The sequence below is a fragment of the Furipterus horrens genome, unplaced genomic scaffold, assembly GCF_987537825.1.
Source record: "Furipterus horrens unplaced genomic scaffold, mFurHor1.1.pri manual_scaffold_2, whole genome shotgun sequence".
NCBI classification, from domain to species: Eukaryota; Metazoa; Chordata; class Mammalia; order Chiroptera; family Furipteridae; genus Furipterus; species Furipterus horrens.
The window spans coordinates 30685244-30709437 of NW_028327172.1; the positions used below are offsets into that span (position 1 = coordinate 30685244).

General features: G+C 35.1%; 1 protein-coding gene across 1 annotated transcript in view; it reads right to left on the reverse strand.

The window, feature by feature from the left end:
- PRMT3 (protein arginine methyltransferase 3) overlaps positions 1 to 24194 on the reverse strand; it is a 106121-nt gene that overhangs the window by 42296 nt on the left and 39631 nt on the right. The window contains exon 11 of the mRNA XM_090263159.1: positions 12448 to 12526. Within this exon, the coding sequence (XP_090119285.1) occupies positions 12448 to 12526 (79 nt within the window). The remainder of the gene's footprint in view (positions 1 to 12447; positions 12527 to 24194) is intronic.

Below are 24194 nucleotides of genomic sequence, written 5' to 3' on the forward strand. Positions count from 1 at the left end.
AAGGATCATAATAAGGGTATAAATGAGGGGTCAGCAAACATTTTCTGTAAAATAATTATTTTAGGTTTTGCAGGCCATATGGTGTTTGTTGAAACTACTCATCTCTGCTGCTCTAGTGTGAAAGCAGCCACAGACAATACGTAAATAAATGAGTATGGCTATGTTCCAATAAAACATTATCTACAAAAACAGGCAGCAAACCAGACACAGATACTCCTGATAAAGAGGAGAAAGAAATGGATGAGGGTGGTATTATCAGGGCCACCACATTGTACTACGTCAGAGCGTGCCATTCATGTTACAGTACGTGAGAATTGAATATCCTCTGGAGTGCAGAGACATTCAACTTAACATAGTTCATAGAGTCCTTTTATTTCAGGCTATTATTAAAAATCTTAGTGAAATATAAAAAATATCATCAGTCTCTATATCAGGAGTCGGTAAACTATGGGCCAGGGTCAAATGCAGTCTGCTGTTTTTGTAAATAAAGTTTAATTGAAACACAGCCACTCATTTACTTACCTCTGGTCTATGGCTTTTACTGCGGTAAAGTTGAGTTGTTGGGACAGAAATTGTATGGCCTACAAAGCTGAAAATATTTACTATCTGCTCTTTGGTAGAAAAAAAATACGCTAACCTCTGATTCTGTGTCTATGAAGCAATATGATGCACTGTTATACTACTAAGAATTAAGGATAAGTTTTTAGTAAGGAGAAACGACATCTCACTAAAAGTAATTTTTGAAAATATGTTGGAAAGAAAAAGAAACAATATAAACAGAATTATGATTTTTACTTTTTCTAGTGTTGAGGTATATTTCCAAGTTAATCATATTTCACAAAGGTACAGGAATACAGTTTATGTATTTGTTAAAATTTAGAAATGAAATTACTTATCTTTCATTTAGTAAGTTCCATGAATATTCATAAACAACTTGTAATCAGTGTTATAGGTCAGTTTGCTTCTATATCCACCTCCACAGCTGGCTAAAATGTTGGGCCACCTGCCAGAATCCAGACTAACCCTTTGCCTTCACATTTTGACACATTTGTCATTTGATTTTTGTCAGATAGAAGCATAACTGAATAATTATTCCTTCGTGTAGGTGAAATTAACAAAGCGCTGATTGGACAAACGCACCCTCTTAAAAGACCATTTATAAATTCACAGCTTTGACATCTGTGTCCTTCTCGATTCACTGCCCAGAAGCCATTTGTCACTACAACAGCTCACATGGTGAATAGATAAAGATGGAAAATGCCTCACAAACTTTTGGACACTAAAGGATAAGACTGAGATGAATAAAGAAACAATTCCTCGTAAACATGAGCATCATTGCTTGTATGGAACAAGAGAGTAAAATGTTTAGAAGAAAAGGGGAGAAAGGTAAAAATAAACTATTCTTTCACAATATATAAGAACGATAATGAAGAAAGATCTGAATGAAATAAGTCAATGATAAAATGATCAATATGCACAAGAAAATAAATGTACTACTAAGCCACTAAATCAGCAAATATTTTGGGAGTTGAATAAGCTTAAAATATTAACTTCCAGTTTACATAACAAGGGTATCTTAAAAACTAATACTTATTTGGAAATTGAAAACATTTTCTCATCATTAATTTACAACAGTGAATAGGCCCATCAAAGCTTAGCTAGTCTAAAAATATAGCTGCAATGTGTATTGAAGTATTATGAACTTAAAAACAAGAGTAAATATTGATACTACTGCAATATCGCTGAAAGAAGCCAAAATAGTAAATGTGAAAAAGCTGCTATAATGATGAGGAAAGAGAATGAATTATGGAAATACTAAAAGAAACCTCTAAGCACTCTGATTCACTGCAACTGACAGCCCACCGAAATAAGCTATGTAAAAGTCGAGTGCTATATAAAAGGCAGGTTTTAATATCATGATGCTTAGATTCATTTCTCATTTTTACAAGGTAAACATCTAACACTAATCAATCTCATGTTTAACATCTGTAACTCAGGAGGGAAATTAACATTGATTAACGATGTAATGTCAAATCATTTGAGACTTTGACAGACTCTATAAAGCAGGATTATAATCCTCATTTTTAGAAAAGGAAACTGAAGTTAAGAGAGATAAAAGTAATTTGCCCAAATTATTGGTCTTTTTTTTAAGTATATTTTATTCATTATGTTGTTACAGTAGTCCCAATTTTTTTCCCCTTTGCTCCCTTCTGCCCAATATCCTCCTTGCCTCCAGCAATCCCACTCCCCTTAGTTCATGTCCATGGGTCGTGCACATAAGTTCTTTGGCTTCACCCTTTCCTATATTGTTCTTAACTTCCCCCTGTCTATTTTGTACCAACCAATTATGCTTCTTAATCCCTGCACCAATTCCCTATTTATCCCTCTTCCCCTTCCCAGCTGGTAACCCTCCAAATGATCCCCATACCTATGATTCTGTTCCTATTCTGGTTTGCTTAGTTGAATTTTGTTTTTATTTTTTAGATTCAGTTGTTGATAGTTGTGAGTTTGTTGTCATTTTAATGTTCATAGTTTTGATCTTCTTTTTCTTAAGTGAGTCCCTTTCACATTTCATATAATAATGGCTTGGTGATGATGAACTCCTTTAGCTTCACCTTGTCTGGGAAGCACTTCATCTGCCCTTCCATTCCAAATGATAGCTTTGCTGGATAGAGTAATTTTGGTTGTAGGTTGCTTTTCATCACATTGAATACTGCTTGCCAGTCCCTTCTTGCCTGCGAAGTTTATTTTGAGAAATCAGCTGATAGTCTTAAAGGTACCCCTTTGTAGATAACTTTCTGCTTTTCTCCTGCTGCTTTTAAGACTTTCTATGTTTTCACCTTTGGCATTTTAATGATGACGTGTCTTGTTGTGGTCCTTTTTGGGTCTAGCTTGTTTAGGACTCTCTGTGCTTCCTGGACTTGTAGGTCTATTTCCTTTGCCAAATTTGGGGAGTTTTTCTTCATTATTTTATCACATAATTTTTCAATTTCTTGTTCTTCCTCTTCTTCTGGCACCCCTATGATTCAGATGTTGGCATGCTTAAAGTTGTCCCAGAGGTTCCTAAGCTTCTCCTCATTTTTTTTCAATTCTTGTTTCCTCATTCTGCACTGGCTGACTGTTTATTTCTTCCTTATGTTCCAAATCATTAATTTGAACCCTGGTTTTCTTCTCTTCACCATTGGTTTCGTGCAGATTTTCCTTCGTTTCATGTAGCATAGCCTTTACTTCTTCCCTGATGCGTTTGCCATACTTAAGCATATCTGTCAAGCCTATGAGCATCTTTATCACCAGTGTTTCGAACCTTGTGTCTGTTAGGTTGGCTGCTTCCTCATTTGTTAGGCTGGCCATCTCCTCATCACTTAGTTCTCCCACTGGAACCTTGATCCATTCCCCCTTTTGGCCATACTTCTCTGTCTCCTCGTCTTGACAGGCTCCTGCGTTTGTCTGCCTCTGTGTCTTAAGCAGAGCTGTCATTCCTGTTACCCCAAATTATTGGTCTTAATCATCTAATTAGATAACTAGTCAATTGCCAAAGCAGGGATTCAACTTATGGTCTAACTGCAAAGTCTATACTTTTCCTATTATGCCACACTTTGTTTTTCAAATGGAAGACAAGAGAAATAGAAACACCATTTTCCTATAGTAAATGGACACTTCTTGGAAGTGAAAGAGGAGAAAAGGGTTAGGAAAAATTGAAGATTAAAAAAATTTCAAGGCAAAGTGAGAAAAATGGAAATGTTCAACTTTATTCTAAGTAAAGAAATGAAATGATGGACAAAAAGAACACTAAAAAGGAAAGCAACTAAGCAAAAATTAAGAGAATAGTGAGAAAACTGTATGGCTCAGTTTTCCATGGAAAGGGAAATAATAAGGGAAGCATATTTGCAAATCTAGAATTTATAACAGAGGCAATTTCTTATTAGTGTAGGTTAGGCTTTCAATATAAAACCTTTGAGAGACACAGATCAGTCAATAGCATATATCTGCACTCTATTTTGCTGCCCACTTCTTTATTATGTATGAAATTCCCTATGTTATCAGGAAGGGTATGTTTCCCATTCCTGAGGCTGCCAACCCTGATTACATGATTTAAGTGGAGTCTGCTAGGCTTCTACACTGATATTTACTCTCTTATTGTACTTAAAAGACAGTTTGTGGTGAGGTTCTTTGAAACTAGGCAAATATCCCATTCTTTCTTTTTTCCCCCATAAGATTTTATTTATTTATTTTTAGAGAGAGGGGAAGGGAGGGAGAAAGAGGGACAGAAACATCAATGCATGGTTGCCTCTCACGCACCCCCAACCAGGGACCTGGTCCACAAGCCAGGCATGTGCCCTGACTGGGAAGAGATCAACCACCCTTTGGTTCGCAGGTCAGCACTCAATCCACTGAGCCACACCAGCCAAGGTCCCATTATTAATATAACTTTCAGATTATTTATATATTTATATCTCAATGGACTTATTGTCTCCTATTTTATTGAAAGAGTTATAGGCCAAAAATAATTAAAGGTACAAGGTATGGAATGATAGAAGTAAACTGTCTCTATTTGCAGATGATATAATGTGTACGTAAAAAAGCCTAAGGAATTTATAAAATAGCTACTAGAACAAGAAAAGTAAGCAAGGTCATAGGATACACAGCTAATAAACAAAAATCAATTGTACTGGGTTGGTCACAAAGTTTTTTGGTTTATTCCTTAAAATGGCTCTAATAGCACTCAGTGGTCTTTAACTTCGTTTGAAACAATTTTGTTAAGATTGTATTGTGACAGCTGTCATATCAGCATGCATTAAAAATAAACTTATCAAAGTTGGTGAATTTTTGTGTAGCCATTTTTAATATTTAAGATGGAATAATATATGCCACATTTTTGGCATATTATGCTTTATTATTTCAAGAAAGGTAAAAATGCAACTGAAAAACAAAAAAAGACTTGTGCAGTATATGGAGAAGGTGCTGTGACTGATCGAACATGTCAAAAGGGGTTTGCGAAGTTTCGTACTGGAGATTTCTCACCGGATGATGCTCCGTGGGAGAGCAGACTAGTTGAAGTTAATAGTGATCAAATCAAGACATTAACTGAGAATAATCAACATTATACCATGTTGGAGACAGCTGACACTCAAAATATACAAATCAATAAAGGTATTGGTGAAAATTAAAAATGTTTTATTTTAGGGAAAAAAACTAAAGGGATTTTTGGCCAACCCAGTATTTTTATACAAGCAGCACCCAACTGAAAAATGAAATTTAAAAATGTCCAACTATAAGAAAAATAAAAATTTAAATACTTAAGAATAAATTTAACAAAAGATGTGCAAGACCTCTACATTTAAAATTACAAAACAATGCCAAGAGAAAATAAAGAAAACTTTGAAAAAATGAAGATATATTGTGGTCTAGGATCAGAAGATATTTAGGGGACTTCCGGCCAAGATGGAGGCTTAGACGGACATGCTAGGTCTCCCTCTACAACTAGAGAGGAATACAACTACTTCAAAACAAAGGATAACTAGAAATTCCAGAAAATAAAACTACACGGAAGCCCAACATATGAAGTTATAAACCAGCGGTGCCATTCGGGCAGGTAAGAGTTAAAGAGGGCAGCGCTGTTTGCGGTCAGCGGCGGGGCGGCGAAAAAGCCCGGAGGCAGTCAAGCCCCTGGCAGTGCACGACCCCAGCGCTGGGGAAAACAGCCACCCCATCGCCTTGAACAGTGAGGCCCAGGGGGGCGGGAGGACGGATCCCGGTCTCCTAGCTGAATAACTGTGTGAATCCACCTTGGACCCCCACCCCCAAAGAAAGCACCACAGGGCTGCGAAATAGGTCGCAGACAGGCGCCGGTTGCTGAATTGTGACGCGTACACAGGCACTGCCCCCGACAGCCGGCCCAAGAAAACAAAACGCATCTGTCAAAATGAGGCAGACAACTATAGAAATCCCGGTGATGCAGCTCACCAGGCAACAGATAGAGAACCTGACAGATGAACAGATAAGAAACCTGTCAGAGGCTCAGTTCTGGGCCATTGTTATCAGGTGGCTTACAGAATTCACAAAAGAGCAGGAAAAAGATAAGAAGCGAAAAACATTCATAACGAAAGGAACAAAACCACATACGAGACAGATGGTGAGGAAAAAAAATCCAGAGTTCATTTCAACAAACTGGAATATGGAGAAGGAACAAGCAGTCAACCAATGCAGAGAGAGGAAATGGGAAGCAACAATGAGAGGATCAGAAACCTCTGGGACAGCTATAAAAGGCCCAACATAAGAATCATTGGTTTGCCAGAGAGTGAGGAAGATGAACTAGAACTTGAAAAATTGAGTGAAAATATAATAAAGGAGAACTTCCCAGACTTGGGGAAGGGAATAGACTTGCAGGTCCAGGAAGCAAGGAGAGTTCCCAAGAGACTGGACCCAGGGAGAACCACTCCAAGACACATTATAATCAAATTGTCAAAAATTAAAGATAAAGAGAGAATCTTAAAAGCAGCAAGAGAGAAGAAAAGAATTATGTACAAAGGGGTCCCAATTAGACTATCAGCTGACTTCTCAAGGGAGACCCTACAAGCAAGAAGGGACTGGCAAGAAATATTCAAAGTAATGAAAATCCAAAACCTACAACCACGAATACTCTATCCAGCGAAACTGTCATTCAGAATAGAAGGACAGAGAAAGTGTTTCCAGGACAAAATAAAACTGAAAGAGTTCATTAGATCCAAACCACTGTTATATGAGATGTTAAAGGGACTGGTTTAAAAAACAGAAGCTAGGGAGATGAAACAAAGGCAAACTAAACAGGCAACGAGAGTGGAAAAGGAACTGTGGGTACGGGAAGCATATTGGGGGGAGGTCAACAGGGAGGGGGAGTGGGGAGAGGGAGGGAGATGATATAGGAATTGGGGATCATGGTAGGAGGGAATGAAATAGACGGAGAGAGGTTGGGAGGAACTGTATGCACAACTAATGGACATAATCTAAAAGGGGGGGACAACTGGAGGGAGGGGGGCCACCGGGTGGAGGGGAGCAGAGGGAAGGGAAATTGGCACAAATGTAATATTTTAATCAATAAAACACATTAAATCTGAAAAAAAAAAAAGAAGATATTTAGATGCTAATTATTCTCAAATTGATTCATTCATTCAAGCCAATTCTGTCATAATAATAGCATTCTTTTTAAAGTTGACAGATTCTGAATCAATACATTCTAAAATTAGTAAGATTCTAAAATTAATTTTGAAAACCATATAAACACACAAACACATATGACCAAACTGCCAAAGCAATTTTTAGAAAAAAGATGAAGGCCTCCCTTTACTTGATATCAATACTTAGTATAAAGTAAAAACAATTGAGAAAGCATAGCATTGGTGAAAAGATGAGACTTACAGATTGAACAAACTGAATACAGATACAGACCTACATGTATTTGGCCAATTAGTTGCCAACAAAAGGTGCTGAAAAATATTAACATCTATTCTTACTTCACATAATTCACAAAAATTAACTTGGTATGAATCATAGGCCTAAATGTAAAAGCTAAAACTTCATGAAGAAAAGACAGAAAAATTATGTTCAATCTTCAGTAAGGCAGATTTCTTAGACTGGAGATTTTTCATAACATGACAGAGACTAAGCAGATGTTTAAATAAGAGTAATCTATTTCCTTTTCTATGAGCTGCCATTCAATTCTTTGTCCAATTTTCTATTTATTTATAAGATCTATGTCTATGTTAAGGTGATTAGCTTTTTGTTGGTGATAACTGAAATATTTTTTTCCAATATGTAGTTTCTCTTATGACTTTGTATATGGCATATTCTGTCATTTATAGTTTATTGAGATATAATCAAATCTATTAATCTTTCTTCTAAGGCATATGAATTCTAAATTCTTATTTAGAAAGCCTCCTTCACCCAAGTTTATAAAGAAATACACCTATGTTTCCTGCTAGTATTTTTACCTTTTTTTTTTTTTTTTTTTTTGCCTTTAGCTTTGACTAATTTAATATGTACTGTGTACAACTTATAGTGTGGATTAAACTTAAACACTACTATGTCTGTTTTACACAGAGGGCTACCTAATTGTCTCAACACAACTAGCTACAGTAAATTACTTCCTTAATTAATATATAAGATGTTATATATTATTTGGTCTATATTAAGATTTTCTATTCTGTTCAACTCATATGTCCATTCAAAAGCCCAAAGTACATTATTGTAAATATTAGGGATTTAAATGTGTTATAATATTTGGTAGCACTATTCTTCTCGTTTCCCCACTCCCACTTTGCCACCCTTCCACCTTAGTTTTCTTTGCCATTCCTATTTTAAAAACTTTTAACCCTAATTAAAAAAAAAACATGTTGGTTGGAATTACATTGCAATTTTAGAAAATTTATCCTGTAAAAATTTTCAAACACACATGCAAAATAGGGAAGAACATAATTAACTCTCATGTACTTACCTATCTTTAACAACTGTCAATGCTCGGGGATTATATTTCATTTCAAATTATTTTTGGGAAAATTGACATCTTAATGGTGTCAATTCTCTCTATCCAAGAACATGGTATGTATTTTCATTTTTTTAAATTTATTTTTATTTTATTTTTTTTAATTTTTATTTTTTTATTTTTAGAAAGGAGAAGGGAGGGAGAAAGAGAAGGAGAGAAACATCAATGTGTGGTTGCCTCTTGCACACCACCAAATGGGGACCTGGTCCGCAACCCAGGCATGTGACCTGACTGGGAATTGAACTGGCGACCCCTTTGGTTCGCAGGTCAGTGCTCAATCCAATGAGCCACACCAGCTAGGTCTGTTTTCATTTACTTAAATCTTGTTTATGAATCCTTAAGTAATAAAGTTGTTTTCATCAAAGTCTTGCTTATTTCTAATTTTGTATCTCTATAATATACTAAATTATTATTTACAATAATTTTCAGTTTATTCAATTGGAGTTTCATATGATAAATTTTGTAACATTTTGTCTCAAATTCCTCTTTTGGTATTAATATCATAAGTGATATTTTCATTTTTCTTTCTCTTTTTTAATTTACCTGAATATATTTTCATCCTTTTAACTTTTCTGAATAACTTTATCTGTGACTCTTATAACGTGCACACAACTGGGTTTTCTTTTGTGACCCAATCTAAAATTCTTGTTCTTTGAATAGGTGAGTTTAGTTTATTTATATTTATCGATATGAGAAAGTTTTTGTTTACAACTATATTATTTTAAATTATCTTTTCTTTAGCTGTAGTTTTTGTTTTGTTTTTAAGTAGCTCACTACACGGTCTTTCTGCTTTTTCCTGAGTATTATTTATTCTAGTAACTAAGTTTAAAATTACAACCTCAGAGAATATCTTTTTTCAATTTTTAAAATTCTTTATTAATCTCTAATTATGAGTAATGATAAAATTAGTACATTTCATTGTTTATCCCCTTCACTTCCCTCTTTTTAATCACCCAATTATTATTTTTAATTAAAAAGAGAGATGCACTGATAATACTAGCAACAAATACAGAAATGAGCATAGGTTTACCGCACAGCTTTAATATATTTTTCAGAAAAGTGAGAAATCATATCATGTCATAATGTATTTGATCTGAAGGAGTGGGAAATGTATCTTCGCTTTTCTTAAAAATGACTTTTATTGAGGTATAATTTACATGCAGTGAAACTCTTTTTTGCCCTTTTTGGTGTATAAATCTATGTGATCTGATAAAAATACAGAGTCATGAAATTACCACCACAATCAACACACAGAAAAAATTTATTACCACAAACCTCACTACTAAATTTTAATCAATAATGTAATTTTAAAATTACCTCTGTAGTGCTAAATGTGCTTATAATCCTATAACTTGATTTTTGTCAGCTTTAAATGATACTCTTGAAATTCCTGCTGTTAAAAAATAAAGCAAAGTATACACACTTCCTCTCACTTGCTCTCTGCATTTCCTTTCCAATTTTTCTGATATGCAGTACTTGATATTGTTGGAATATGAAAATTTTGCATTCTATGAGGTCATCCTATGTGTTTTTACTTAATTCTAGTTGTAAAAATACACACTGGTTACGACCAAGCATTTTTTTAGTTACCTTCCTCATCTCTTCATTGGTTGAATGTAAAACATTATAATCCCTAACACACAATTAGCATTAGCAAATCTTAGCTGAAATTAGTATAAACACTCTTAGTAAGCCCAATTTCTATTAATAATAGAAATCTATTATTTCTATTAGTAGTAATAGTAATATATAAGTACCTTTAAAGTACTGTGGAATTTCTTGGTGATAACAAGGAAAATAAATAATCAAGTTACCGGATGATTCTGTCTTATAAAGGTTTAACTCCATGCCATTTTATATATATAATGAGACATAAATTAAACCCAAATGTAAAAGTAAACTGTGGTCTCTTCGTGCTTTTATGGTCTTTAATGGTCTCCCTCTCTTGTAATTCAGTCATTCTTTAAAAAAGCTTTACACTGCTAATTGATTAGCAAATCTTTCCTTTTGCAAAACATAAAGGAAAACTTTATTTTGCAATAGAAAACGAGCATTTAGAAGATTGGTGATATTCATTAAGGCATACTCAAATACACAAAATAAACTAAACTATTTCATGTTACTCATTTCTTTCTTTTCTCTTGATTCTGTTAACAAACCACATTCAACAGCACTGCTTAGGCTGTTAAATGCTGACCTCTCTTCAACATACCTCTAGGTTATCTTAGTGTTAATATTAAGTATATAAAAATATGGAAGGAGCTAGACTTATGAGCCTCCACTTTATCTCTCTGATGCTGGAAAACAGCTCTGCCACTATTTCAACTGTAACCTCATTATCTGCATGTTCTAAGTTCTTAATGAATTTCATCAAGAATTCAATTTAAATATATTAAGTTGCTGTCACTCCTTCAGTAAGATCAATGAATACCACTGAGGGAGGTATGGAAACAGTTTTTTCAATCCTCCCTAGAAAAACTTCAAGGCGAAAACCAAATTCAATAAAATATACTTTTAGCAGAGAAATAGTAACAAGAAGTGAAAAAAAAAAAATCCAACAGATCTAAGATTAAAAAAAGGGGTGGGGTGGGGGGGCATTGACCACTAAATATGTGTTATCCAGGCCACCCGTTTCTAAAATTTCAAAGGGCTGTTGTGAGGATGTAATAACATAAGTAGAGTATATTATTTGGCAGCTTGTACAATCAACAAATGGTAGATAGTTATTAATTTTTAATCATTAAGTTGTTCTCATTTTTTTAAAAAAGCCACTGCATTTATAGAAAAGCCAACAACTGCAGGACACAACATATCTAAGAATTTTAGCCATGTTCATGTCAGAGATTAGGAACATACGTCAAAATGTTTGCAGAAATTACAGTAATAAAATGAGAGCCTTTTGAAAAAGAAAGGCAATCCATTTAAATGCTATTACAAAAAGAACTCTACTGTACTGCAGTATTTTTTCTGTGCTTCATGGTTTGGCCTTATTGATTTCCATTGTACCATAACTACCAAAGTAATTTCACAGACCACAGATTGGCACAAGGCATCTAAGTATGGCCCAGTGCTTTATGTCACTAGTTCAAACTGTTTCCTTTTCATCCATTTTTATATAACTTTTACCAGTTGTCCTCTGACCATGGATACTATTTACTGATTCTGACACTTTGAGAAAGGGAAGGTGCAGGGAGAGGTGAATGAAGGGAAACCGAAGCTATTCAATTCAATAAACATGTATGATGCTCTATGTTGCAGGAGTAATGGAGGAGTTCGTTGAAGAGCAAAATATAACCCCTGCCTTGAAAGAGAACATATGTTGTTTTTGCACACAATTGTGCACAGCAGAAGCCTGTAAAAACATAATCTCACTCTGAGTATGCAAAGTTAATATAAATTTCACCAGGCACATTAAAAGAAAGCCTTCCAAATTTATGGGGGTCCATTTAAAAATACTGACTAGCTATGTTGTGTTTTAACAACTTAGTAGAAACCAGTCACTATTTAAGTGTTCTCATTATATCACACAGAAACCAGATTTATATATTTAGTGAAGTCATGGAAAATTTGCCACTAAAGTGAGTAATGTCCAATCTAACATGAAATACTCTTTTGGTAAAAAAAAAACCAAAAAAACAAAAACCTAAATGTCATAAGGATTAAAAATCAAAAACTTTCCAAATCTAGTCCTTAATGTTTTTATAAAAAGTGTTCTTGAGAATACCATTAACTTTGAGTCCTGAATATCTTATATAATGTTTTACTATCAACAGTATATTTAAATGGATGTCTTAAAGCTTCATCTAATGAAAACATCTTTCATCTCTATTGGGAACTTTCTCAGTCATGCATAGTTTATTTGAAACCCAAAGGTTCATTTGGTTCTGCCAGACTAAAACAGGTAATTAAAACTAGAATTTTATACTCACCCGATCCTCCTTTTGCCAAGTATTTGTTCTTTGCATAAAGAACAGAATCTAACATGGACTCAAAAAGAAGAAAATAGCCCTGCAGAAAACAGAAAAAAATGCATTTTAGAAATGTGCAATATCCCCACACGCGGATAAATTTAAATATCTGGCTCCTCTTTTAGAACCTTCTTTACCTGTGCTTCTACTTTCTAGACTATTATTTCTTCCTCATCAAAAGAAAAATTCCAGAAACAAACACAAGAGACTTCCGGCCAAGATGGAGGCCTAGACTGACACGCTCCGTCTCCCTCCACAACTAAGAAGGACTACAACTACCGCAAAACCAGAAATAACCAGAAGTTTCAGAAAATAAATGGAAGTCCAGCGTATGAAGTTATAAAGAAGTGGTGCTCATCGGGACAGGTAGGAGGGGCGAAGCCAAGGAAGGGAGTTCAAGCTGTGCTGTCTGCAGCAGCAGCAGCGACGGAGGCAGGACAGCGGAAGCACAGACACCTATCTTTAGGGGGAGGCGAGAAGAGCCTGGGGAGCACCCCCAGCTGCAGACCAGACCCGTAAACTTACGATTCCAAAGCCGGGGAAGGCAGACCTCCATTGCCTTGGACTGTGAGGCCTGGAGGGGGTGGGGACAGAGGAGGAGGCTCCCGGTCTCTCAGCAAAGAGTGAACAGCAGGAATCCATCTTGGACCCACACCCCTGCAGAAAACGCCACAGCGTGGTGAGACGGGTCGCCCCGTTGTGACGCATGCACGGGACTCCACCCCTTATAGCTTAGGAGGTGTGACAGCCCTGTCCAGGAAGCAAAGGTATGGCACAGATCATGATAGAGATCCCAGTGACGAAGCTGACCAGACAGCAAATGTGAAATCTTTCTGAGGCTCAGTTCAGAGCTTTGGTTATAAGGATGCTTACAGACCTGACAGCGATCTTAAGACGGAGAAGGAATGAAGGCTAGTCCTCCTGAAACAAACAAAAACACATACGAAACAAGTGGTGAGGGAGAGAAAACCAGGGATCAGATCAACAAATCGGAACATAGGGAAGGAACAAACAGTCAACCAGTGGAAAAAGAGGGAATGAGAAGTGAGGAAAATGAGGAGAGGCTCAGAAACCTATGGGACTGCTATAAGCGGGTCAATATCCGAATCATAGGGTTGCCAGAAGGTGAAGAAGAAGAACTAGAAGTTGACAAATTATGTGAAAGAATAATGAAGCACAACTTTGCGAACTTGGAGAAGGAAATAACTTACAGGTCCAGGAAGCACAGAGAATTCCAAAAAAACTGGACCCAGGGAGAACCACACCAAGACACATTATAATCAAAATGTCAAAAATTAAGGAGAAAGAGGGAATCTTCAAAGCAGCAAGAGAGAAGAAGAGAATTATGTATAAAGGGGTCCCAATAAGATTATCAGCTGATTTCTCAAAAGAAACTCTGCAGGCAAGAAGGGACTGGGAAGAAATATTCAAAGGAATGAAAAGCAAAAACCTACAACCATGATTATTCTATCTGGCAAAGCTGTCACTCAGAATAGAAGGGCAGAGAAAGTGCTTCCAGGACAAAGTAAAACTGAAGGAGTTTGTTAGATCCAAACCACTGTTATATGAGATGTTAAAGGGACTTGTTTAGGAGAAGGAGGATCAAAACTACGAACATTAAAATGAAAACTGTATCACAACAACCAACAACAGAAGCTAGGGAACCGAAACGAAGGCAGACTAAGTAGGCAACGAGAGTGGGAAAAGAATTATAGGTATGAGGAACATTATGGGAGGAGGTTGGTGGGGAGGGGAAGGGGGGAAAGGGAGGGAGATGGTACAGGAATTAAGAAGCATAGTAGGAGAAAGTGGAGTAGACAGGAAGATGTTGAGAAGAACTATATGCACAACCAATGGTCATGGACTAAGGGGGGGGACAACTAGAGGGAGGGATGTCACTGGGTGGAGGGGAACAAAGGAAAAAGAAATTGGGACAACTAACAGCATAATCAATAAAGCATATTAAAAAATAAATTAAAATAAAAAGAAAAATTTCAGATGGAAATTGTTAACCAAAACTGTAACTCTCTGGAATATTGCAAAATTAATCCAGAGAAGTATTTCTCAAGTAGATTTTGCCCTCTGGGGGACATCTGGCAATATCTGCAGAAATTCTGATTGTCACAACTAGGGGGTGGGAGTGGAGGAATGCTACTGGCACCTAGTAGGAAGAGCCAAGGATGCTGATAAACATCCTATAATGCACAGAACAGCCCCCACAACAAAGTGTCTGATGCCAAATGGCTACAGGGCTAAAGCTGAGATACCCTCGTCTAGAACACCATTTCCCAAAGTATTTCCTGCCCAGTGACTTTCTCTTTGGTTAAAAAAAAGAGGAAAGGGGATCTTTAATGAAACAGATTCAAGAAAGACCAGATGCTACATCCTCATCTTAGAGATTCATAATGCATGCTAGCACATTAATACTTCTGAGAAGTGTTATAGTAATGAGGACTGTTGAACATATTTTAACCAAGCATTACCCACTCTTTGACTAGAGACCGCTTTTTTTTTTTAATCTAAATCTATCAACACCTTGCACAACTAGTGCTGTTTGAAGTATAGTTCATGGAACACTGCCCCAGTGTACTCCAGATTTCAGAGAACAGTAATGCGTGAATCTTCCACCAAGGAGGGGTAATCACAGCACAAATGGAAAGATAATTTGTCACTACTGGTGTCCAAAACAAAGTGCATTCTAACAGTATGCTATGCAGTTTATTAAATAAATGACAAAGTAATCATGAGTAAGAGATTAATACTAGTTTCAGTCTGCCTTTGTCCTTTTAGGGGCCCACCCGCCAACTGCCCTGAGCAGTAGGGCAAGTTCAGCGCTCAGCGTAGTGCTTTGCATGTAATTCACCATTTTATGTTTAAGGTGAACTACTATGAAAATTTTACCCTAATGTTAGCATTCTAAATCAAAACTGTTCTCACTTATTTGTTTTATGAACAAATAACTCTTTGACAGGATAAATACAATTGTCTTTGACCACAACAAACAAAAAGAAAAATTTAAGGTTTGCAAACCCGAATGAATAATCTTCCCAAGAGATTAACAATAAATTTAAATTACAGAAAATACAGCTCTCACGGTTGAATCACTTATGAAGGAAACTAATTAAATTGCCGCTAGCAACTCTATACTTTGGCATTTACCCCCCAACACACTAATTCATTGATAAGAAAATAACTGACTACAAAAGAAAGACTTTGCAACAAAGCTCTTTTATTAATATGTTTACTAAAGATTTGGTGGAAAGTCTTTTTGTGGATACAGTACTCCAATAATATGTCTAACTCGTACGAGTTAGTTCCCCATTAACATCATCTCTGTGTTCAAAGAACAAGAGACTTCTGAAATTCAAATAAGAAATCTTTACCAATCTGACATAACTTGATCTATGCACACAAATGCTAATAAAATAAGCATTCATCTGTTGATTAAAGTGAATTATAATTTACTCCAAGGAATTATTAAAAGAGGAGGCATCTATTTACACTACGGAAAAAGGTTAGCTGGTAAAACATGTTAATAGGTTAAAGGAAAAATAGTCCCTATTTGTAAGAGTGCCAACTGTTAAAACATTAAAATAAAATAAATTATAAATTTATTATACAAACTTTCAAATAATAATAGTGGTGATAATTGTTAATACTCATTAAATGCCTTTATATGGGTTATCTTATTTAATTCTTCCCTAAAGTAATTATTGTTATTTCCAGTTAACTGATAAAAAATAAGGCTAAAGGCCCTGGCTGCTGTGGCTCAGTGGACTGAGTGTCGGCCTGCGAGCCAAGTGTCGCTGGTTTGATTCCCAGTCAGGGCACATTACTAGGTTGCACATCAGGTCCCCAGTTGGGGGCGCCAGTGAGAGGGAACCACACAGTGATGTTTCTCTCCCTCTCTCTCTCCTTTCCCCTCTCTCTAAAAATAAAATAAATAAATAATTTTAAAAAAATGAGGCTCAAGAATGTCAAATAATAACTTAAAATAAGAGGACTTAAAAAACAACTCATAATCACGGAAACAGTTGAATGAGCCAAGATGTGAACCTTGGTCTAACAACACAGGTCAAGTTCTGAATCATTATTCTATGTTGCTTCTTAAACTGATTTACTTGACTGAAAATAAGATTTAGTATTTGTATTATATTATACTCCAATTATAATTAAGTACTCAAATGTACTGAAATAAAAATTTCTCACAGAGCATATGAAACAAGATTAGAATTTACAATAGGTATATGATTCATAATATTTCAGTGATAGCTTAGTTGGCAACTATTGGCCACCATCTATTGTGAAAATTATCAGTTTAGAAAAATCAATCATTGTACCAGAATATATGTGGAACCGATAATATGTAATTTGTGAGATAAATTAATATGCCTAGTTAAAAATACTAGCAGATAAAAAGATTCATATATGTATTGCTAATGGTATTGTCCTTTCTCTCAACTTTCCACTTTGCTAAACTTCATTTTATTATAGACTCCTTCAGCGATAGTATACCCCTTAATTTCCTGGGAATTGTCCTTGGTTCTGAACCAAGCCATTCATTACTGATATCAGAAGGCTTTGCTCCAAATGCCCTGCTCATCTTCAGTGTAATTCAGAGTGTAATTTCACAGGCTGCTGCTTCACCTGTAGGGGTGCCATCTGGAAGAGAATTATACCCAGTATTTTCTCCCATGATACTCATGGGGCAAAAATCTTACTGAAACAACATTTTCTTCTTAAAATTAAAACTTGCATTTACACTTCAAAAATTAATTACTAAAAAAGGACTAAATCTGGAACTAGAATATTAACATTATTCATTGAAATAAGAACCTTATTTTCCTGCTCATATCTTTGTAATAAATTAATGATAAACAAAACTTGTGATGCCTTCAGAATAAGGTGCTTCTGTTGTCTTTTTTTTTTTTTTTTTTCAGTTCTAATAACTGAGTTACCCATATACCCTTAGGGAGAATTAAGCATTTAAGAGTGAAGCAAGGCTCTGGCTGGGTAGCCCAGTTGGTTTGAGCATCATCCTAATGTCAAGGTTGTGGGTTCGATCCCTAGTCAGAGAACATACAAGAAGCAACCAATGAATGCATAAGTAAGTGGAATGACAAATCGATGTTTCTCTCTCTGTTTCTTTCTCTCCCTCTTCCTCTCTCTTTAAAAATCACAAAAAATAAAATAAAATAAACAAAGAGTGAGGCAAGGAAGAAGCAGAGATAAAATGAATAGTTAATCTGTAGAAAGTCTAGTAACAAATAGTCAATAATCTGAAGTTAAAGATAAAAATAAAAGATTACTTCCAACAAATAAACAAGCCTACAAAATCTAATCCCTAATAATATGTTTCTGAAGTATAGCCAATATCTGACATTTTTTCCAATTCTACTCTAAATTCTATAAGATTTACTGTAGATAGCATTTTATCCAATATACCCAATGTTGTTAGGACTTTCAGTCATTTGTTAATAGAAAACAACATACTTTAAGTAAAAACATATAAATGTAAATTTGTATACCAATGTTCTTTGAGAATGAATTTACTGATTGGAATCTTCATTATCTTCCTTGCATAAACCCTACTCATAATGAACTGTAAATAATATCGAGTTTGGGTTATTTTAATATTGAAAAAATTTATTAACCACTGTCACCTGAATAAGTTCGATACAAATGTTTAAAAAATTAAATTAAATTAAAAAATAGCAAAAATCTAAGTGCACTTGCCAAGTAGAGAGTCCTTGAATTCTATAATTCTCCCCTTCCCACTCCTACTATTTTATAATTTGTCTGACTACTTTATTCAACATTTTGCTAATAATCTTGTTGGCATGGACTTGTGGAGAACATAACTCAGAACCAGAGCTAACTTCCTCTGCATACTCTTTTAAGGGTTTAAAAACTTTTATTAGTTTAATTGTCTTTCCTCCACTAGATGGCACTCTCATTTAATCAACTATCCAATCAGCAAGTCTATCAAAAAAAAAAAAAGTAAATCATCTTAAGATTTTTCCAAATGCACATGAGGGCCTTATTGTAGACTCACAGAATCAGTTTCAAGGATGAGGGTAGGGGATGAATGTGTTTCTCTAAAACAATATTCCCAACACCCACAGTAGTTAAATAAAGCATTAATGATAACTGAATATTATACTCTTAAAAATAGAATTAAATTGCCCTGGTCATGTGGCAAGGTTAGTTGAAGCGTCATCCCTAAATCAAAAGATTGCGGGTACAATCCCTGGTCAGGGCACATAATAAAGTCGTGGGTTTGATCCCTGGTTGGGGCACATATGGGAGGTAATTGACTGATGGTTCTCTCTCTCTCTCTCTCTTTCTCTCCCTCTCTCTCTAAAATCAATAAAATCATATCCTCTGGTGAGGATTTTAAAAGGTATATTTATGATTCATGAAATGAAAAGCTTGAAGATAATAATAGCAAGCAAGCAAGCAAAGTTTTAAAAGAACCAAAGAGAATTCCTAAAAGTAAATTGTAAAAAACTGATATAAAAACCTCAATGGATGAGTTTAACAAATTATTAGAAAAAACTTTAGAATTAGTAAATTGGTGGACTGAACTGAAAAATTTATCCAGGGTGCAACCAGAAAGCTAAAACATTAAAAACTATGAAGGAGGTTAAAAGGTATTAAAGATGAAGACATCTAATAAATATATAATGGCAATTATCGACTGATTTATTAGATAAGTTACAAAAACTCAAACCATAAAGGTACTTTGATAAATTTGATACACACACAAAAAATGCCTATTCATCAAATCACACCAAAAAATAAAGAAAAAACAAACATAACTGATAAAGAAATTAAGTATTTGTCAAGATAATTGAGGTTATCCTGAATGAATAACATCCAAATTACCACTTCAAACAAATGGACGAACAAATAAACATTTATTTCTGGTACTAAATTTTGAGAAGACGCACTGCTTATTATAATTGCTCAGGGAGTCAGGCAAGCCATAGGGCCACATCTAACCTCCAAGGGAACAGAGTTAAATTCTATTATTATGTGTCCAGAAACAGGCAAAAGCAGAAGACATGAGAAAATCCCAAATAACAGATTGGAGACCAAAATAAATAAGAAAGTCTTTTAGAAAAACAATAAAAAGATAGAAGTCCCAAGAATAAGCAAAAGAAACTAAAAAATGTCACAAAAGAGAATGTCAAAGAGAGCCATACGCGTATTAAATGTCAGGACTCTTAGTTCTTAAACTTGGGGAGGTGATGTATGAGATAAGTCTTACAAAACTACTAGGAGTTTGCATGACAGGAAAGGTGGAACACATTAAGAAAAATACGGTAATCTGGTAACACATATTTTGCTCTCACTAATCATCAGAGCTTTCCATTAAGGGGAAACTATTTCTGCCAAAAATATACTAATAAAAGCACTACTTCAAGTGTAACAATATGGTGAATGGGTCACCCCATACTGACAAATATCGAACGCTCTGCCCCTTACAATGTAACAGGTTTGACAGCTCTACCTAAGACACAGAGGCAAACACAGGAGCCCGTCAAGATGAGGAGACAGACAAGTGCGACCCAAAAGAGGGAACAGATCAAGGTCCCAGTGAGAGAACTAAGTGACAAGAAGATAGACAACCTAACAGATGCAGAGTTCAAAACACTGGTGATAAAGATGCTCACAGTCTTGACAGATATGCTTGAGTACAGCAAATGCATCAGGGAAGAAGTGAAGGCTATGCTAAGTGAAACAAAGGAAAATCCACACAAAACCAATGGAGAAGGGAAGAAAACCGGCGTACAAATCAATGATTTGGAACATAAGGAAGAAATAAACAGTCAACTAGTACACAATGAGGAAACAAGAATTGAAAAAAATGAGGAGAGGCTTAGAAACCTCTGGGACAACTTTAAACGTGCCAACATCCGAATCATAGGGGTACCAGAAGGAGAAGAGGAAGAGCAAGAAGTTGAAAACTTATGGGATAAAATAATGAAGGAAAACTCCCCAAATTTGGCAAAGGAAATAGACATTCAGGTCCAAGAAGTACAGAGAGTCCCAAACAAGCTAGACCCAAAAAGGACCACAACAAGACATGTCATCATTAAAATGTCAAAGGTGAAAGATAAAGAATCTTAAAAGAAGCAAGAGAAAAGCAGAGAGTTACCTACAAAGGGGTGCCTATAAGACTATCAGCTGATTTCTCAAAATAAACTTTGCAGGCAAGAAGGCACTGGCAAGAAGTATTCAAAGTGATGAAAAGCAAAGGCCTACAACCAAGATCACTCTATCCAGCAAAGCTATCATTTAGAATGGAAAGGCAGATAAAGTACTTCCCAGACAAGGTAAAGGTAAAGGAGTTCATCATCAGTAAGCCATTATTATATGAAATGTTAAAGGGACTTATTTAAGAAAAAGAAGATCAAAATTATGAACATTAAAATGACAACAAACTCAGAACTATCAACAGAATCTAAAAAATAAAAAAAAAAAAAACTAAGCAAACCAGAAAAAGTATTACTAGAGAAATAGAAATAAAGACATTAAAACAGTGCTAATCTTTCTCATCAAAATAATATTTTTACAGTTAATTGTATATAACCGCATATAATTTATTTGAATTCTACATTTTGGTTATTTTTATTTATCGCTTTTTTAAATACAAGAAATGCAGCAGTGAAAAGATATCTTCCTCTCTAATGAAACAACAAAGGAATGAGAAATGCAAGAAAAAAATTGCAGGAGGTATAGAGTTGAGGAGTATGTCTTTTATTTCCTTATCTTGAACCACTGGACATAACATGAGTTTATTTCAGAAAATATTCTAAGTACACAAAACAATACATACTAAACATGCACAATTAAAAAATTCTTTTTAATCCTTACCCCAGGGCATGCTTATTGATTTTAGAGATGGTAAGGGAGGGAGAGGGAGCGAAACATTGATGTGAGAATGACACATGGATCAGTTGCCTCTCAAATGCACCCTGACTGGGGACCAAACCTGCATCCTAGGCATGTGACCTGACCAAGAATCGAACCCACGACCTTTCGGTTTATGTGATGACACTCCAACCAAGTCACATAGCCAGGGTTATGTACAATTTTATATAGCTTAAAAATTTCAGAGTAATATAAATAAAAGAGAAAAATATAAGTTTTTAAAAATTCTTAACACATTGCGTACCGGGGTATTTAAATGCCTTTTAATCCTCTGTTCTGGAAGGTTTTTAAGATTTAAATATGGTTATATAGTTAATATTCATGAAATGACTTCATGAAATTAACAAACTACTACTATCCTTAATTAATAAAAAAAGCAAATGAAAAATTACTACTGAATGTCTAAATAACCTTGTTTAAAATTATGCAAATGACGAGAATTCTAGCCATCTGAATGCAACGTGTTAAATTCAAGTTACAAACATACATCTTGCCAAAAAGAGGAAATGCAAAAATATGCCAGCACAACTGAAAATTTGTGTAATTAATCTTCTACACTCTTCCTGACTCTAAGATTATTTCAGTTTATCTAACTTACTAAACTACTTATATAATTATTATTGTAACATTTAAGACAAGAAAACAAACAGATCAGGAAAGGCCAACTATCTTTCATAATAGTTGGTTGAAATGCCTGGCTTCACTGACAAATTAAAAACAGCAAAAACATTTCAACATTCACTCATTTAAAATGTGACCAATGGCAGCATCATGGTTAGTTTGTGGACTGTTGATAAACCAAATCACTAGCCTATGTTTTCTGAGTGATACAAGCTATAAAATCCTAATTACCAACAATAAAGAATATTAAATATGAACAAAGGACAACCTACCATTATGGTTACAGGTATTTGCATGCATGCACATTAAAAAAATACGCCTGTGCTGGGGAAGATGGGATGGGAAAAGTTAATTCTTAAGTTTTAATGACAAATCCAAGAATATTTGAGTAAAGAGAAAACTTAGGTCACTTCTGTGAAAAGCAAACCTAGATAGAAAATCACAACAAGAGACTTCAGGCAACTTGAATTTATATCATGAGTGACTACGAAACATAAAGTTCATTTAATATGTAATTCTGTTGATGGTCCTGATGACAGAAAATAACACAGATGAAAAAAGAACCATTTCTGGTGATTGGTATCTTATAATTCCAGGATCTTATCTATGTATTTCTAAGAGGTCAAGCTAAAAACGTAGATGGAAAACAGCAACACCAAGTGAGTCAACGTGGCTTAACTGAACCAGAATTAGGGATACTTAGTTTTTTATTAGGCTACCAGGAAAAAAAAGCCATAAAGAATGCTTCCAGCCCATACTGGTGTGGCTCAGTGGATTGAGCGCTGGCTTGTGAACCAAAGGATTGCTGGTTCGATTCCCAGCCAGGGCACATGCCTGGGTTGTGGGCCAGGTCCCCAGTTGGGGGCGCATGAGAGGCAACCATACACTGATGGTTCTCTCCCTTTCTTTCTCCCTCCCTTCCCCTCTCTCTGAACATGAATAAATAAAGTCTTAAAAAAATAAAGAATGCCACCACTGGTAGAGTGAAATGTGAAAAATGAGAACAGATACTCATAGGTATAAATATTAACATCTTGAAGAGATTAAACTGTTTCTATTTAACTAATAACAATTTTATCAAATAGAAATTCCATTCCATAAAAATGAAAACATAAAATTAAAGGAAAGCCTAAATCTGGATATTCATAAATCTAAGAGGCAAGTGACACTTTATTAAATAACAATAACATAAATGATTGGGCTTTTAAAATTACATTCTTATCAAAGAATACCTTCCAAAATAAAGGCAAAGTTCATGAACAACTGGAGACAGGAAACATATCTATATTAAGCCATGGAATCGTTAGTGGACCATAGTATAAGAAAATAGATGTATTTCTCTGCCATATATGCCTACACTGTTATGCTGGATTACAAGTCCACTAAACATCTGTGTCCAATTCTGTAGGGTGTACATTCTTTATTTGCCCTTCCTTGTTGAAAATACTTTTAAAAAGAGAAACAGATGTATGATATAGCTTAAAATTGGGTTATTCTAGATTTCTGGTACCCTTTCTACTATATGTAAAAAGAAATCTTTCAAAGACAGAGGATTCTATGCAATATACTTTAATTTTAAAATGCTGGTATGTGAAAACGCGGCTTTATAATAGTTATTCACTACTTGCCTACTGTTTCAGCCAAAAGTAGAAACGTGTGAAAACCATTGGATATATTTTATAAAGCATACCTGCTCCTTGTTTAATTATGTAATTAGAATTTTTCAGCTTTTCAGCTTAGAAACCACAGTGGAAGTACCAAAGTCAGGAGGACACCGCATGACTTAGAAGATATTATAAATGATATTGCCATACCACAAACATGACTCAAAACTGTTTAGCACAAGCCTACTTAAAAGCTTAAATGCAAATTTCATTAGAGAAATAAGATCATCCAGAATTCACTGCCTTAGAATAACTGACATAAGTTACAGTGTCTAATGCGCCACCTAATGCATTTAATACAATCTGATAGACTTAATTCCACTGATGCTTAAAAGGCAGATAGACAGTAAGATAATGCAAACTCTTAACTTACACCTTTGTGAAGAGAAAACAGGAAGGTTCTTAGTTATCACCTCCTGGACACACTGATTTATTAGTAAAGGGCTTTTGAAAGCACCTTGATTCCAAACAGCTGGCTCCTTT